Source organism: Phocoena phocoena, chromosome 8 (genome assembly GCF_963924675.1).
Source record: "Phocoena phocoena chromosome 8, mPhoPho1.1, whole genome shotgun sequence".
NCBI classification, from domain to species: domain Eukaryota; kingdom Metazoa; phylum Chordata; class Mammalia; order Artiodactyla; family Phocoenidae; genus Phocoena; species Phocoena phocoena.
In genome coordinates this window covers 34,099,297-34,118,213 of record NC_089226.1, presented here as the reverse complement: position 1 = coordinate 34,118,213, position 18,917 = coordinate 34,099,297, and the positions used below count along the sequence as shown (strand labels likewise).

The following is an 18,917-nucleotide window of genomic DNA, read 5'->3' as shown; positions in this document are numbered from 1 at the left end:
ATTTTAATACAAAAATGTATTTTCTGAGTGAGAGAAAGCTTGATAGAGCTAACTCTCTAAAGTTAGCTTTTCTGCACAGTCCTTCTTCAATTCAAGTGCAAAATTTCAATTGGTTCTGCAAGTAAGTAAAATGCCTTACAGGCCATAAACCTGACAGAAGACTGAGCTAATGTTACACCAAAGGCAGCACACATTTGACCTTCCAAATAATTATTGTTTTCTCATAAACTGACCCTTTTACTTCCTTTGTGCCCACATGTGTGACTTGAATAGCTTAAGAGAATTACCAATCTTTTTGGTATGGAGAATTCATGGTGGGAGAAATAAGTAAGGTTGTTTGAATATTGAAGCACAAAGGTAGTGTCTAATTTATGTAAGATGTAGTTTTTCAGCACTAGCTGCCTTGTATTTTATGACACAGAGCCAAATTTTGAAGCAGAAGTAGAAAGTTTTTCCTAGTATAAGAATGAACAGGAAAGTGAAGAATCAAGTAATAATAAGGAACCATAGGTGTTCTGATGAGATATTCATGCACTTAGCATCTCAAGTTTCTGATGTTTTTTTCAGATAGTATAGCCAGTCTCCACATTACTTATATTAACTCTTACAATAAAATATGAGGTAGGAATCTCAAGCTGCAATGTATTTTGCAGGAAACTGAGACTCAGAGAGGCTAAGTAATATGCTCAAATCAACCCAGTAAATAACAAAAGTTATAAGTAACTGTAGTAAGTGACAGGGCTGGAATTTGAACACAGGTCTGTATGACTCCAAAGCTAATGCTTTTAATCACTACCCTATACCTTCTCATCAGGAGTGTCTTTAACAATAATGTTTCATTATTGTATTATGTTAGTGTATATAATAATAATATTTTACATCATTTGTTACTCTGATATCTGTTTTGAAGTATGTCTTATTCAGGAAGTGCATATTCTTGTGGTTTTAATTTATTTAACCTAACTATAAAGTGCATGGTCCCAAATGTCACATGAGATGAATTGGACAGGTGTGTACATGCTTTATATGGTAACACCAGTGTTGCCTTTAAGAAATTCAGATTTGTACATTCCTTGTCAACCTTTGCTTTAAAATTAAATTATAGCAGCCACCATGGGTTATTTATACTGTGTTTTCTTAAATTTGAAATGGCTTGCTTTTAGAGATTTCTCTTTCCAGCTAGATAGGAAATATGCATATTTTTTTTCAAAGACACCGAGGTTGTTGCTGTAACATATTTCACAGTAACACTTCATTTACTTTGGTGGACTGAAATATGAAAGATACCAGGCAAATTAAATCCGAATAGAGGGAGGAGCTTCAAGATGGCGGAGAAGTGAGACGTGGAGATTTCCTTCCTCTCCACAAATGCATCAGAAATACATCTACATGTGGAACAACTCCTACAGAACACCTACTGAACACTGGCAGAAGACCTCAGACCTCCCAAAGGCAAGAAACTCCCATGTAACTGGGTAGGGAAAAAGAAAAAGGAAAAAAAACAAAGACAAAAGAATAGGGATTGGACCTTCACCTCTGGGAGGGAGCTGTGAAAGAGGAAAAGTTTCCGCACAATAGGAAGCCTCTTCACTGCAGAGATGGTGGGGGTGGTGGGGGGAATCTGCAGAGCCACACAGGAGAGCACAGCAATAGCTATGCAGAGGGCAAAGCAGATAGATTCCCACATAGACGATCAGTGTCAACTGGCACTCACCAGCCCAAGAGACTTCTCTGCTCACCAGCTGGCCTGGTCAGGTGAGGGCAGGGCACTGAGGCTTGGGGTTGGCTGCATGAACACAGCCTGAAGGGGGCTAATGTGCCACAGCTAGCCAGGAAGGAGTCCGGGAAAAAGTCTGGACCTGCCTAAGAGGCAACAAGACCATTGTTTCGGGGTGCACAAGCAGAGGGAATTCAAAGCACCACCTGCCTAAATGAGCTCCAGAGACGGGCACAAGACGCGGCTATCAGCACGGACGCCAGAGACGGGCATGAAACACTAAGGCTGCTGCTGCAGCCACCAAGAAGACTGTGTGCAAGCACAGGTCACTATACACACCTCTCCTCCTGGGAGCCAGTGCAGCCAGCCACTGCCAGGGTCCCATGATCCAGGGACAACTTCCCCTGGAGAACACACAGTGCACCTCACGCTGTTGCAACGTCATGACACCCTCTGCCGCCACAGCCTCTCCCCGCATTCCATACCCCTCCCTCCCCCAGCCTGAGTAAGCCAGAGCCCCCTAATCAGCTGCAACTTTAACCCTGTCCTGTCTGAGCGAAGAAGAGATGCCCTCAGGTGACCTACATGTAGAGGCGGGACCAAATCCAAAGCTGAATCCCAGGAGCTGTGCGAACAAAGAAGAGAAAGGGAAATCTCTCCCAGAAGCCTCAGGAGCAGCGGATTAAATCTCCACAATCAACTTGAGGTACCCTGCATCTCTGGAATACTTGAATAAACAATTATCTCAAAATTGAAGTGGTGGATGTTGGGAACAACTATATATATATATATATATATATATATATATATATATACATACATATATAGTCTTGTTTCTGTAACCATTCAGACAGTGTATGTCTTTTGTTTGCAGTATTCAATCCATTTACTTTTAAGGTAGTTATCAGGCCTGTGCCTCTGAAGTGGGAAAGACGAGTGAAAAACATTGGTCCACCAGTGAGCTCCAGGCTCCACGTAATATCAAACACCCAAAGATCTCCCAGAGATCTCTATCTCAACACTAAGATCCAGCTCCACTCACCAACTAGCAAGCTACAGTCCTGGACACCCTATGCCAAACAACAAGCAAGACAGGAACACAACCCCACCCATTAGCAGAGAGGCAGCCTAAAATCATAATAAGATCACAGACAACCCAAAACACACCAGCAGATGCAGTCCTGCCCACCAGAAAGACAAGATCCAGCCTCATCCTCCAGAACACAGGCACTACGCCCCTCCCCCATGGAAGCCTACACAACCCACTGAACCAACCTTAGCCACTGGGGACAGACATCAAAAACAATGGAAACTATGAACCTGCAGCCTGCAAAAAGGAGACCACAAATACAGTAAGTCAAGCAAAATGAGAAGACAGAGAGACACACAGCAAATGAAGGAGCAAGGTAAAAACCCAACAGACCAACCAAATGAAGAGGACATAGACAGTCTACCTGAAAAAGAATTCAGACTAATGTTAGTAAAGATGATCCAAATTCTTGGAAATAGGAAGGAGAAAATACAAGAAATGATTAACAAGGAGCAAGAAGAACTAAAGAGCAAACAAACAATGATGAGCAACACAATAAATGAAATTAAAAATTTTCTAGAAGGAATCAATAGCAGAATAACTGAGACAGCTGAACTGATAAGTGACCTGGAAGATAAAATAGTGGAAATCACTACTGCAGAGCAAAATAAACAAAAAAGAATGAAAATAATTGAGGACAGTCTCAGAGACCTCTGGAACAGGATTAAACACAACAACATTCGAATTATAGGGGTCCTAGAAGAAGAAGAGAAAAAGAAAGGGACTGAGAAAATATTTGAAGAGATTATAGTTGAAAACTTCCCTAATATGGGAAAGGAAAAAGTCAATCAAGTCCAGGAAGCACAGAAAGTCCCATAGAGGATAAATCCAAGGAGAAACATGCCAAGACACATACTAATCAAACTAACAAAAATTAAAGACAAAAAAAAATTTTTTTAAGCAACAAGGGAAAAAAAAATAACATACAAGGGAATCCGCATAAGGTTAAAAGCTGATCTTTCAGCAGAAACTCTGCAAACCAGAAGGGAGTGGCAGGACATATTTAAAGTAATGAAAGGGAAAAACCTACAACCCAGATTACTCTACCTACCAAGGATCTCATTCAGATTCAATGGAGAAATTAAAAACTTTACAGACAAGAAAAAGCTAAGAGAAGTCAGCATCACCAAAGCAGCTTAACAACAAATGCTAAAGGAAGTTCTCTAATCAGGAAACAAAAGAGAAGGAAAACATCTACGATAACAAACCCAAATCAATTAAGAAAATGGTAATAGGAACATATATATCGATAACTACCTTAAAAGTAAATGGATTGAATACTGCAAACAAAAGACATACACTGTCTGAATGGTTACAGAAACAAGACCCATATTATATGCTGTCTACTAGAGACACACTTCAGACCAAGGACACATACAGACTGAAAGTGAGGGGATGAAAAAAGATATTCCATGCAAATGGAAATCAAAAGAAAGCTGGAGGAGCAGTTCTTATATCAGACAAAATAGATTTTAAAATAAAGGCTATTAAAAGAGACAAAGAAGGACACTACATAATGATCAAGGGATCAATCCAAGGAGACATAACAATTGTAAATATTTATTCACCCAACATAGGAGCACCTGAATACATCAGGCAAATGCCATAAAAGGGGAAATCAACAGTAACACAATCATAGTAGGTGACTATAACACCCCACGTTCACCAATGGACAGATCATCCAAAATGAAAATAAATAAGGAAACACAAGCTTTAAATGATACATTAAACAAGATGGAATTAATTTATATTTATAGGACATTCCATCCAAAAACAAACAGAATACACTTTCTTCTTAAGTGCTCATGGCACAGTCTCCAGGTCAGATCATATCCTGGGTCACAAATCAAGCCTCAGTAAATATAAGAAAATTGAAATTGTACCAAGTATCTTTTCTGACCACAATGCTATGAAACTAGATGTCAATTACAGGAAAAAAATCTGTAAAAAATACAAACACACAGAGGCTAATCAATACATAAATAAATAATCAAGAGATCACTGAAGAAATCAAAGAGGAAATCAAAAAATACCTAGAAACATAGGAAAATGAAAACACAATGACCCAAAACCTATGGGAGGTGGCAAAAGCAGTTCTAAGATGGAACTTTAGAGCAATAGAATCCTACCCCAAGAAACAAGAAATATCTCAAATAAACAACCTAACCTTATACCTAAAGCAATTAGAGAAAGAAGAACAAAAAAACCCCAAAGTTAGCAAAGGGAAAGAAATCATAAAGATCAGATCAGAAATAAATGAAAAAGAAATAAAGGAAACAATAGCAAAGATCAATAAAAGTAAAAGCTGGTTCTTTGAGAAGATAAACAAAATTGATAAACCATTAGCCAGACTCATCAAGAAAAAAAGGGAGAAGACAAATCAGAATTAGAAATGAAAAAGGAGAAGTAACAACTGACACTGCAGAAATACAAAGGATCATGAGAGATTACTACAAGCAATGCTATGCCAATAAAATGGACAACCTGGAAGAAATAGACAAATTCTTAGAAAAGCACAACCTTCCAAGACTGAACCAGGAAGAAACAGAAAATATAAACAGACCAATCAAAAGCATGGAAATTGAGACTGTGTTTAAAAATCTTCCAAAAACCAAAAACCCAGTACCAGATGGCTTCACAGGCGAATTCTATTAAACACTTAAAGGAGAACTAACACCTATCCTTCCCAAACTCTTCTATGATATAGCAGACAGAAGAACGCTCCCAAACTCATTCTACGAAGCCACCATCACTCTGATACCAAAACCAGACAAGATGTCACAAAAAAGAAAACTACAGACCAATATCACTGATGAATATGGAGGCAAAAATCCTCAACAAAATACTAGCAAACAGAGTCCAAAATCACATTAAATATCACACACCATGATCAAGTGAGGTTTGTCCCAGGAATGCAAGGATTGTTCAATATAAACAAATCAACCAATGTGATACACCATATTAACAAATTGAAGGATAAAATCCCTATGATCATCTCAATAGATACAGAAAAACTTTTGATAAAATTCAACAACCACTTATGATAAAACTCTCCAGAAAATAGGCATAGAGGGAACTTACCTCAACATAATAAAGGCCATATATCACAAACTCACAGCCAGCATCGTTCTCAATGGTGTAAAACTGACAACATTTCAACCAAGATCAGGAACAAGACAAGGTTGTCCACTCTCACCACTATTATTCAACATAGTTTAGGATATTTTAGACACAGCAATCTGAGAAGAAAAAGAAATCAAAGGAATACAAATCGGATAAGAAGAAGTACAGCTGTCACTGTTTGCAGACGACATGAAACTATACATAAAGAATCCTAAAGATGCTACCAGAAAACTTCTAGAGCTAATCAATGAATTTGGTAAGGTAGCAGGGTACAGAATTAATGCACAGAAATCTCTTGCATTCCTAAACAAATGACAAAAAATCTGAAAGAGACATTAAGGAAACACTCCTATTTACCATTGCAACAAAAAGAATAAAATACCTAGGAAATAAACCTATCTAGGGAGACAAAAGACCGGTATGCAGAAAACTATAAGACACTGATGAAAGAAATTAAAGATGATACAATCAGATGAAGAAATATACCATGTTCTTGGATTGGAAGGCTCAACATTATAAAAATGACTATACTACCTAAAGCAATCTACAAATTCAATGCAATCCCTATCAAACTATCAATGACATTTTTCACAGAACTAGAACAAAAATTTCACTATTTATATGGAAATTAAAAAGACCTTGAATAGCCAAAGCAATATTGAGAAAGAAATACGAAGCTGGAGGAATCAGACTCCCTGACTTCAGACTATACTACAAAGCTACAGAAATCAAGACAGTATGGTACTCACACAAAAACAGAAATGTAGATCAATGGAACAGGATAGAAAGCTCAGAGGTAAACCCACGCATATATGGTTACCTTATTTCTGATAAAGGAGGCAGGAATATATAGTGGAGAAAAGACAGCCTCTTCAATAAGTAGTGCTGGGAAAACTGGACAGCTACATGTAAAAGAAAGAAATTAGAACACTCCCTAACACCATACACAAAAATAAACTCAAAATGGATTAAAGACCTAAAGGTAAGGCCAGACACTATAAAACTCTTAGAGGAAAACATAGACAGAACACTCTATGGCATATATCCCAGCAAGATCATTTTTGACCAACCTCCTAGAGAAATGGAACTAAAAACATAAATAAATAAATGGGACCTAATGAAACTTAAAAGCTTTTACACAGCAAAGGAAACCATAAACAAGATGAAAAGACAACCCTGAGAATGGGAGAAAATATTTGCAAATGAAGCAAATGACAAAGGATTAATCTCCAAAATATACAAGCAGCTCATGCAGCTCAATATCAAAAAAAACAAACAACCCAATCCAAAAATGGGCAGAAGGCCTAAATAGACATTTCTCCAAAGAAGATACACAGATAGCCAACAAACATATGAAAGAATGCTCAACATCACTAATCAGCAGAGAAATGCAAATCAAAACTACAATGAGGTATCACCTCATACCAGTTCAGAATAGTCATCATTAAAAAATTGACAAAGTATAAATGCTGGAGAGGGTGTGGAGAAAAGGGAACCATCTTGCACTATTGGTGGGAATGTAAATTGATACAGCCACTATGGAGAACAGTATGGAGGTTCCTTAATAAACTACAAATAGAACTACCATATGACCCAGCACTCCCACTACTGCCCATATACCCAGAGAAAACCATAATTCAAAAAGAGTTATGTACCCCAATATCATTGAAGCACTATTTACAATAGCCAGGACATGGAAGCAATCTAAGTGTCCATCAACAGACAAATGGATAAAGAAGATGTGGCACATATATGCAATGGAATATTACTCAGCCATGAAAAGAAAGTAAATTGTGTTATTTGTAGTGAGGTTGATGAACCTAGAGTCTGTCATACAGAGTGAAGTAAGTCAGAAAGAGAAAACAAGTACTGTATGCTAACACATATATATGGAATCTAAAATAAAAAAGTCGTTCTGAAGAACCTAGGGCCAGGACAGGCCCTAGGTTACAGATGTAGACATAGAGAATGGACTTGAGAACACTGGGAGGGGGAAGGGTAAGCTGGGATGAAGTGATTGAGTGGCATGGACAAATATACACTACCAAATGTAAAATAGCTAGTGGGAAGCAGCCGCCCAGCACAGGGAGATCAGCTTGGTGCTTTGTGACCACCTAGAGGGGTGGAATAGGGAGGGTGCAAGGGAGATGCAAGAGGGAGGAGTTATGGGGATATATGTATATGGATAGCTGATTCACTCTGTTATAAAGCAGCAACTAACACACCATTGTAAGGCAATTATACTCCAATAAATATGTCAAAATAAAAAATCTGAATAGAGTCTGCCTTTGTTCTGACAACAAAATTCAAACATATATTAGCATTTGCTCACTAATTAAATTTACTAATTTGGAACTTCATGTGTAAATATTAATAAAGTTTTAGCACCATTAAATTGTGTTAAACGTGAAAAGCAGGACAATGGAAGGAAGAGAGTGTATTTGCCTAGGGTAAGCGGAGCTTGAGTTTCAAGCTCAGACTAACTGTAAGGTCTTGGGCATTCTTTTCACCTTTCTGAGCCTTACCTTCCTCCACTCTAAAAATGAAAATCTAGAAGTAGAACATCCCTGGACGCCATTAAAAATCTAAGACTAAAATTTTGTCAATTTATTCTACATTCTGAAATATTCTTTTAAATTTTAATTGTCCCAGTATAGGCAATAATAACAGATCGACTTTTGCTCTATAATAAAAAGAGGGAAACCAACATCCTTTTTAGTCACTTGGCAAACTGCTTTACTTGAAAAGGAGTGAACATTTTCAAGATTGAACCATTTTTAAAAAGAGTCAAGGCCTGTAATAAACTGACGAAATAATATATTGTGCTCATGCCAGAGCAGGGGCCTCTCTTCCATGTCTGTGGATGTTCACAGAGATTCACAGTGAGTCTTTGTCATCATGCTCTTGCCCAAAGCCCATCTGATCTGATTGAGACTGTATTTCTCCATAGACCACTTCTGTTTCTTTTTTCTTCCATTAACCTAGTCCACATGTCCTCTGTATTCTTAGATAAAGCAAAGAACAAGAGCAGAGGGACTGGCTTTCTATCTCTGTTTATGGCCATAGTTCCTTCCCTTCATATCATGATACAGCTACACACCTAGAGTACCATGGAGGAGGTACCACCCTTTCACAGCTGACATCAAGACATGAAGAGAAATGTACCAGATGTCATATCAAACACAGCCATGTTTTTTGGAGGGAAGCACAGAACACAAGGACTTCAAGTCACACCTGACAGTACTAGTTCTCAACCCATTTCCCACTGACACATTGACAATGGATGACATTCACATCCAGAACACACTTCCATAAGTGCTTGTGTGCATTCCCCATACCTCTATGTTTTCCTTTTCCTCTCAAGAAACCTATTGGGATGCAAGTGAGTAGTACATTATTGAAGGGAAAACCTTGAATGTAACCTGTTATAGAAGGATTCATCATTTATACATATAGATACTTAGTAAATCACTTGGGAAATAACCTTGACTCTTGCCACTCGGAGGTTGACTATTGCCCTAAAGTACTGTCAGAAAAGCTCCAAATGGTTTTTCTGCTAACACCTTTGAGACTCTGAAACCTTTCAAGGTTTCCACAACAGAAATAATCCCGAATGGCTCTGTCAGTGACAAGCAACATTCGACATAAACCTGGGAGGAAAGAGATTTGCCTTCTGGGACTTCCATGCATCATGCATATTTATCTCTACCCTTTGAACAAGGCAAAAATTATGTGCATTCTAACCCTGATTTGACTTCAGGTCTCAGGGTATGATATAATCCCATGCAATACTCTCATCTTGGAAACAATTCTATTTTTTTAAAGAATAACAAAGTTCCAACATAATTGATTTTAAAGTGCATGGTATAAGTGATAAAAAGCAATATTTCCAACATGAGAAATCAAATTGGCCTTCATTTCCATATTTCTAGAAATACTTATTAATTAAACTTACATCCATTTTCCACTTGAGATTTGGAAAGGGAAAGAAACTGAGCATTCAAATACATCTAATAGAAAAATAGAGGGAAATTCAATATAGATTAATTGTAGGTTGAAATATTTGTTTACGTGTGATGTGATTTAACCTTCTCTAGTTTTTTTGGCTTTTTCCTTATATGTAAAAATATGTGGCTTTTATGTTTTATTAAAGTCAAAAAGCTTCTTGTTTGCAGAAAATGATATGCAATTATCCTCTTGTAAATTGAGCTACCACAGCTCAAATTAAAACCTGACTTTCATGAGGTGTTATTCTGCAAATCAGTCCTTAGCTGAAACTGAGCTCAGTGGGATTTATGTGAACTTGAAAATTAATAAATTGGCATATTAGTTGTAAAATACGAGGAATAATTTCCTGTCTTTGCCAGATGATCCATTTGGATTAGTGCCTGTAAAAGTTCAGCTACAGCTGTCTTAACTGAATTTTTAAATAATGAAACCATAACCCTTCTCCCAAGGAGTTTATTAAACTGTCCTTTGATTAATGCTCTTACCCACCCCTCCTGGGAAGTCAAACGTATAGTCAATATTATAAGCACATCCTCCCATATTACTTGGAGAACTCCAGATGCTAGGTCAGTTAATACAAATGTATCATCTAAATTCATGAACACGGTAATGCTGTACAAAATTTTTAATCTAACAGGAACTGAATTCTATCAGTCAGCCTGTCCACTTCATATCCCAAGATTGGAGTGAAGGAGTCAGCCATGGCCTAATTAATATCATCATAAGTGAAAAAAAGAAATCTTCAAAAATCTTTGAATCTATTACACAAAATGCTAGTGTAATCTCAAATAGATCCCTGAATTTTCGTCAAATTACCCAAGCATAACAGATAGAAGTGAGCATGGCAATAAGCATCCTGTGATTTACAGATCAGGAAAGTTTTAGAGATGCCTGAATATGACAAGATCTATGAGGAGCAGTGTAGCTGTGGTTCAAAATTACCAAAAGTTCCATAAAATAGGAATGAAAGGAGTTGATAGTATGCCTGTGGCAGGGTTAAACAGGAGATGACGGGGGTTTAGGTGGTTTCTGGCATGACTTAGAGAGGCCAGCTGGGGATTCCAACATAAATATTCTTGAGAGAAGTTAGGCGTGGTAGGGCAAGGAGAAGAGAAAGCAGTAGGAAGAAGCACCAGGGGAGTAAACACAGATGTGTGCACAGAAGCAGAACAGTGTGGTGGTCAGGGCCTGACTGCTCTGTTCAAATCTTCTCTCCACCCTCTAGCAGCTGTGCAACTTTGGGCAAGTTGCTTAACCTCTCTGCCCTTAGATTTCCTCATCTGAAAAATGTGACAATGATAGTTGGGTTTTTGGGAGGATTAATTGATACATTATAAAGAATTTTAAATAAGGCTTGGCATATATCAAATCTTCAGTAAATGGCAGTTACTATTATTATCTTTGGTTATTCCCCCATCATCTATTTCCTTTGTTATTTTTGCTCATTTGTTTTTAATCTTATTCCATTCATTCATCTGTCAGTTATTTGGAAACAATTGTGCAGCAAGAGAATTGACTATATATTCTTCTTGTAAAATCTCTTCTGCACCCCAAAATTGACCCTAAGAGGTAAAGAATGAGCAAGCTGCTTCCTTGGTGCCATTTAAAAACAACAGAAGAGAGAGCACTTGAGACCTGAGTTCTACTTGGGGCTCTTTCAGAGCCAGAAGCAGAGTTCAGATAAATCAACCTGTTTCTATGTCACTTTTTTCATCTGCAAAATGAGGGCATGTTTAAGTTTTCAAACAGTACCTATTATATACAATGATATTCGTAAGTCCTTTTTCCTTTATGCAGGTAATGTAGCCTGTGCAAACTTATCACAGAGACACAAATCTTCATTGAGTCTACAATCACTAAGATGAGGGAGCAATGAGAACTGTGTGTGTGTGGCATCCAAACAATTTCATGATAGGGAGCATTCATCAAATTAACAATAAATTTCATATTTTTAAGTTTTAGAAGTAAGAGAATAATAAATATTTACAGTGAAAGAGCACTGGATTTATTATTTTGCTCCTGATGACGCTTTGCCTTCTGAATCATATTATGTGATTTTACCGTATTTTAGATTAAAAAAAATTTTTAAAGCAAAAAAAAAAAAAAATGAGAGCATGGATTTAAAACATAGGTTCGTAACTCAAAAGCCTATAGACATCAGGTAAGAAATATAAATAAGTGAAGTAGTCCCAGAAGTGAGACAATAAAGACTGGTAGAGAATCTGCCAAACTAAGAAGAATATGCCCTGACTAATGGGAACAACTGCTAATCCTCATCTACCAGCACCCAAGGATTCAGACTTGGTATCCCCCTTTTTTCCGCCAAATAAGCCATAAATTCTTATTTTTAGATGGAATGTTGGAATTAATTAATTTAATAGATTATTTGGGCAAACAAAATATGGCTGAAGACCCACTGGCCATCCATGTGTGACCTTTGATCCAAGTGACTTTCTAAAATTCTTTCTAGTTGTGACTTTCCATCATTCAACTGCAATGGGATGCCCAAACAGGACAGCTAGTTCCAATTCAAAGCAGACATTCTATGATCTAGTCAGTTACTCTTGCCTGCAGACAGACTTTTTGATACACATGAAAATATTCACTGGCTAATAAACCATACAAATTGAAACTTTTGGAAGTAAACTGAATGAGGTCACTTTTTTACATGCTTAAATTTCCAATGCAGGTCAGCATGGGTCTACTTCTGATACTATTTATATCCAAAAGGTGAAAAAAATAAGAAATGACTCTTCAATTCTTGTTTCATTTACCCTCATTCATTTGATGCAACTATAATATTTATCCCCCAAGTGTGCAACTGTGAAATGTCTTCTTGTGTCTGACCTGGATTTAAAAAGTTTATAAATAGAAATTAGGGTGCTGGTTTGGGAAATAATTTCTGAATATTTTTCTTTATTTTTTACTTTTTTAAAACTTTTGTTATTCTATTTAAAAAGTACTTAAACTTGTGTAGTGCTACAGAAAGCTGAGAGAGAAATTTCTTTCTCTAGTGGTAAAGAGAGATCGAAAGGCTGCCATCCAACCACATGTTTTGTGCTTCTGAAATTGTTTATCCCCCTGCAATCTCCTTTGACAAAGATGTAATTGCCTCAATAATAAAAAAAAGTTGAAAGAAGGCATTTGTCACACAAATCTCTGCAATGCATTCACTTAAAAGATAAGCAAAACTTCTTCCAAATAACAAATGATGTTCAAAGGATGGCTTTCTTTGAAATAAATCATATCCTAAATCCTGGAGATCAGATTATACACACTTAAGAACATGAGCATTTCTTTTCATTTACTTGCAAAATAAAGAATTTTAACTCCTGTTAAATAACAATGAAAAAAAATTTTGTTGCAGGTCTGCTGAACAGAATTCTAGAATGAAATAAAAGTAGAAGCTTTTCACAGAGGTTTTTTTTTTTTTTTTTAATCTGGTAGATGCACAAATAATAGGCAGTTGGAAAGTGGGATGAATGAAACCACTGAGCAAAAGAAAATAAAAGATATTCAAAGGGCAGAATGAGAAATGACAATTTATACCATGGCAGAAACTAATGTCAGCTTCTGTGTAAAGATTAATGTGAATTTACCAAAGCACTTTGAAGTAATACAAATATAGTATATAATTTTAATGAAAGCTTTACCAAAAGAAAAATCATTGCTCAGTGCAAACATATACTTTTGAAAAAGTCTTCTGTGTGCTTTTTTACAGTAACAAGGGTAGATGTTTTTGACTTATATTTTTCAATTAATAATATATAAAGGCTCTCCAGGTAGATATGTGGCCACTTTCCTTCCATTAGAAAAGGAAAAATCTCAGCAAATGGTTACATTGGGTTGTCCAAAAAGTTCATTTGGGTTTTTCCATAACATCTTACGGGAAACCCAAACAAAATTTTTGACCAACTCAATAATTCCCTTTATATGACTAAGACTTAAAAATTTTTTTGCGGTACGCAGGCCTCTCCCTGCTATGGCCTCTCCCGTTGCGGAGCACAGGCTCCGGACGCACAGGCTCAGCGGCCATGGCTCACAGGCCCAGCCGCTCCGTGGCATGTGGGATCTTCCCAGACTGGGGCACGAACCCGTGTCCCCTGCATCGGCAGGCGGACTCTCAACCACTGCGTCACTAGGGAAGCCCAAGACTTAAAAATTTTATTTAGAACTCTGCCTTTGCAGTAAGGTTCCCTGAATCTAAAAACATAAAGAAAAAATGTGTGTGTGTGTGTGTGTGTGTGTGTGTATATATATATATATATATTTGTGTGTGTGTGTGTGTGTCAACAGTTTCATCTGAAGTCTTACCAGTGATATGGCATTAGAATCAAAAAGCCTCTACAATTTTTATGGGGTAGGAGTTTTTGAAATCGACTTTGTATAGACTAGTTGAACTAACTTATGGCATTTATTCCGCCATTTCATTTAACCTGTGTTTGTGACACAGTATTTATGATTCAGCAATGTCAAAGCTGAAAATATTTTGTTCCTCACATAGATTACAACCTCAAATAAAGTGCACCTCTTGATGGATACCAGTCAGACATGGTATATTTGAAAAAAAAAAAAAAGTAATAAGAAAGGTCACTGAGCATAGGAATGAATGAAAAGGTGGTTTTGAGCAACAGCACTGAGACCTTAGGGGACTTTACTTTTTGGTCTATATCTGTCTTAAAAGTCAATGCATGCCTTTCAAATATCATGATTCATAACACATTCCTTACACAATCATGGAAATGTAGCTTTGTGGTTGGAACAACAAAAGAAATCTAATGAAATTTAGATTCTGTTTGTGCCTTCACAGGGTAAAAAAATAAAATAAAAAGTGATATTTTGTGAATGAATGTTTTAAGTGCCAAGCACTGTGCTAAATAATTTATATGTATTATTTCAATTAAAATTAACCTTAAAAGTTGATGAGCTAAGTACTCTCAATATGCCCAAATGACAGAAGATGGAACTGGAGATCAGGAAGAGGTAAAGCAACTTGTCTGAAGGTAAGTAATTTTTTGGAAGACAAAAATCAACAACAGCAACAAAAAAATCCAAGCCTGACTCCTAGTCCATTCTTTTGATCATTATGTTAGACTGGCAGACAATTTTAAGTCAGACAATTTAACTTCTCCAGAAATGTCCTTGTTAATCCAAGGATAAAGATCTTTACTTGTCTTGCTAGATTTGTTATTTGTCATTGGTAAGGTACTGATGAGACTTGGACACAGTGTAGAAATCCAAAAAGAACATCTTTTTTTTCTTGCTGTGCTTTTCATAATCATCACAGCACTTCATTTCAAAAATCAGATAGAAGGAAGTAACACCTGAAATATTCAGGTGCAATGCTTTGGTATGCATAACTTGTTACCATCGTGGTTTATTATTTCCATTTTCCTTCATACAGAACCCACTGCTGCTCCCACAGATGTCAAGGCTACAAGTGTGTCTGTGTCAGAGATTCTTGTTGCATGGAAACATATTAAAGAGAGTCTAGGAAGACCACAGGGATTTGAGGTATGAACAGAATTACTGAAAATAAGCCTTGTTATTTCTGCCGGCACTGTACTCTCTTCAAGAAATTGTTTGGTGACATTTCAACAGAATTACATTCCTTTGAAATTCGCTCTATGGAAAAGAAATGAGAAATACACTATTCTACTGACATGTATTATGTTGCTCATTAGCTAGCTTATTTTTCAATGTAGTAGTTTCCATAGCACTGGGCAGATATTAAAAAAAAAAAAAAGAAAAAGAAAATAGACCTTTAGATAAAAAACCAGGAGCTACAGGTTGATATTTACTGGCATCCAATTTATTGGTGGTTAAAAATACTTTTTGTGTATTTCTCTCTAATAATTTAATGTATAAAACAAGTTTTCCTATTATATTGTTCATGGCAGATCTTACCTCCTATACTAACTTGTCAGATTTGCTTGGAACTTAGTGATCTGGACCTATTCACTCAAATGACTTTTTGTCCTTCAAATTTTACTGTTTTTAAACATAGTTATGCCAGCCTTATAGTGGTGAATATTTTAAAACAATTCATTGACTTCAATAAAATTTTATCCTCCACATGGACTAAAGGATTGTGGGAAGTCTGTGAGCTTGAGTATTCCACAAAAACAAGAGCTCTCATACAGCTCTTGTTCTTGCCTTTGCCAGTGAGGGATAGGATTAGGGGAGTAATTTATAAAATACGAAAAAGAATTAGCATCCAACTGAGGATCTTAGTTGTCTTTAAACTTTTTAATGTTTACTGTTCCTCTGTTTCAACTGCCACTAAGAGAAAATCATCTTGATTTTTAAATAATGACCGAATATAGGACTTGTATACCAACATGGTTTCCAGGCTAAAAACACATTTCTTTATTATATTTGAGTTTTCAAATAATGGCTGAGAACTATTTGATTAATATACAGCCAGCATTAAAGATTACAGTGATTAACAGTTTATACAATATTTCTAAGAGTTACAGCAAATATCATTTATATGAAACCATTACCTATACAATATCATGGATTTATTTCTACAATCTTGCTTCAGTTCATTATTTGGTGATAATTCAATATGTATCATATCAGGATTGCATGCTTGTTTTATTAAAATCTCTTTTTCTCCCTAGCCATGATGCAGGGACCATGTCTGTTCACCAGTGAATCCCAGGACTGGTAGTACTTGGCTCAGGACAGCTACAATAAATATTTGTTGAACAAATGAATATCTGTGCTTCACAAACAGCCACTTTTGCTCCCACTGTAGAAGACATTGGGGTGGCCTGCCCTGCTCCCCTTCACTGGGCCAGGGCACCATCCCCTAGCTGCTGTGAGTGTTGACTATGAATGGTTTTCAGCTTCCCCTCTGGAGAACTGCCCTCCACTTAGGGGTGATGCCTTACCTGAAAAGGTACCAACCCCACAATCAAGCAACCCAAGGTCAATGACTGGCTGATACGGACTGATACTGGTCCCTTGCTTCAAGGAGGAAATAACTTTATGGTGCAGTTTATGATCCAGAGCCTTAGTCGTGTACATCAGGCCAAGGCTAGATCACCTGGGACCACACTCCTGCTCAGTTCCTTCTACTTCCCATCCTCTTTTCCACCCTTCCTTATAGATTCACCTGCAAGCACTCTCACAGTAAATCACATCATTCAAATCCCTGTCTCAAGCTCTGCTTCTATGGAACTCAACCTAAAACAATTACATGAGTATAGGTCCACTTAAACCTCTGAATCAGAACATCTGGTGTACATACTTGTAGTAAGCCATAAAGTGTATTCTGCTACTCAGAAGAGTGAGGATCCAGGCTTCTACATCTCAAAGTGGTGCTCCTGTCACACAGCCAGTCACCCTCAACAATTTTTCTGCCTGTCCTAATAGCATGACATTCATATTCCCACTGTGATTCACCTGTAATAACAGCTTTCTATGAGGTCCTACAGAGATCACATAAGATTTAAGCTTGTGAACAATGGTTCTCTTTCTATATAAAAATCATCATTCATTCATTCTTTCAACAAATATTTATTGGAGGTCTACTAATTAGCAGACACTGAGCTAGATGCTAGGGATAAAACAATGAGCAAATTAAAGTCCCTGTCCTCATGAAGCTTATGTTGTAATAGGGAAGGCAAACAATAAACAAGCTCACAAATAAATGTGTGATATAATTTCAGTTTATGATGAATGTTGTGCAGAAAAATAGTATTGCACAAGAAGGTAGAGTGAGAGTCTGCTGTTTATAGAGGTTTGAGGAATTAACCTTTCTGAGGTTCTGACATTTGACATGATCAAATGAGAGAAAGAAAGAGAGAGAGAGAGAGAGAGAGAGAGAGAGAGAGAGAGAGAGAGAGAAAGAGAGGCAGAGAGAACAGCAAACTCAAAGGCCCTGTCTTAAGAGCATGCTGGCCTTGTTCAAAGAACAGGAGCAATTTTGGCTAGATAACAGTGAACAACAGGAAGAGTGGTAGCAGGAAAAATCGCTGGGACAAGAACCAGGTTATACGCAGTCTTGTGAACCAGGAAAAGGAGTTTAGATTTTATCTTCAGTATAAGGAAAAGCCATTAACGATTACAAACAGAGAGTCCAATCAGGCTCTGACTCATATTTTAAAAGCATCTCTTGGTCTAGAGGGTGAAGAACAGACGCTAAGAGGACCTCAGGTAGAGCAGTGGAGAAGCGGTCCTTCCAACCTAGCAGACAATGAAGTTGCTTTCGACTAGAACAGTAGAGGTGGAATTGATGAGAAGTGGACATTTTAAGATATATTTTGAGTGGAAGTGTGGTAGGATTTGATTATGAATTGGATGTGGACTATGTCAAAGTTAATTCCAGACCTTTTTGACCCAAGAAGCTGGGAGAATGACAAATCATTCACATACATAAGGAACTGATGGAGAAGAGCATATTTTAGAGCAAAAGATCAAAGATTCTGGTTTAATGTGTTACATTTTATAAGCCTTTTATTTTATTTTATTTTTTTACAAAAAGAGCTATCAAGTAAGTCTTATTTTAAGAGAAAGGTTAGAGACGGAGCTGTAACTCTGAGGAATCTTCAGTATATAAATGGTTTTTATACATGTGCTGGCTGAGATCACCAAATGTTGATAAAGATGTTTGAGAATTGAGCCCTATGGTGCCTCATCATTTGGAACTCAAGAAAGAAGATATGGCCAAAGAAACTATAGAAGACATTGAAGAAGTTCAGAAGCCAAGAGAAGAATTTTAAAATGGAGTGTCAAATGCTGAGTCAAATGTTGCTAAGAAATTCAGAAAGATGAGACCTGAGGCTTCAGAAAGATGAGGCCTGAGATTGCCCAATGGGTGTGTGCCATGCAGAGACCTTACTGACCATGGTGAGAAGGGTTTTATACAATGCTGGTGATCAAGGTTTGACTAGAGATCAAGACCAAGATCACTCAAGCATGGCATTCAAGAGTGTCAGAGCACAAAGTTTTCTCTAAATCTATTTTATT

General features: G+C 37.1%; 1 protein-coding gene across 1 annotated transcript in view; it reads left to right on the top strand.

Moving 5' to 3' along the window:
* Nucleotides 1–18,917, top strand: part of CNTN5 (contactin 5) — a 1,437,259-nt gene that overhangs the window by 1,386,327 nt on the left and 32,015 nt on the right. The window contains exon 21 of the mRNA XM_065881340.1: nucleotides 15,343–15,452. Within this exon, the coding sequence (XP_065737412.1) occupies nucleotides 15,343–15,452 (110 nt within the window). The remainder of the gene's footprint in view (nucleotides 1–15,342; nucleotides 15,453–18,917) is intronic.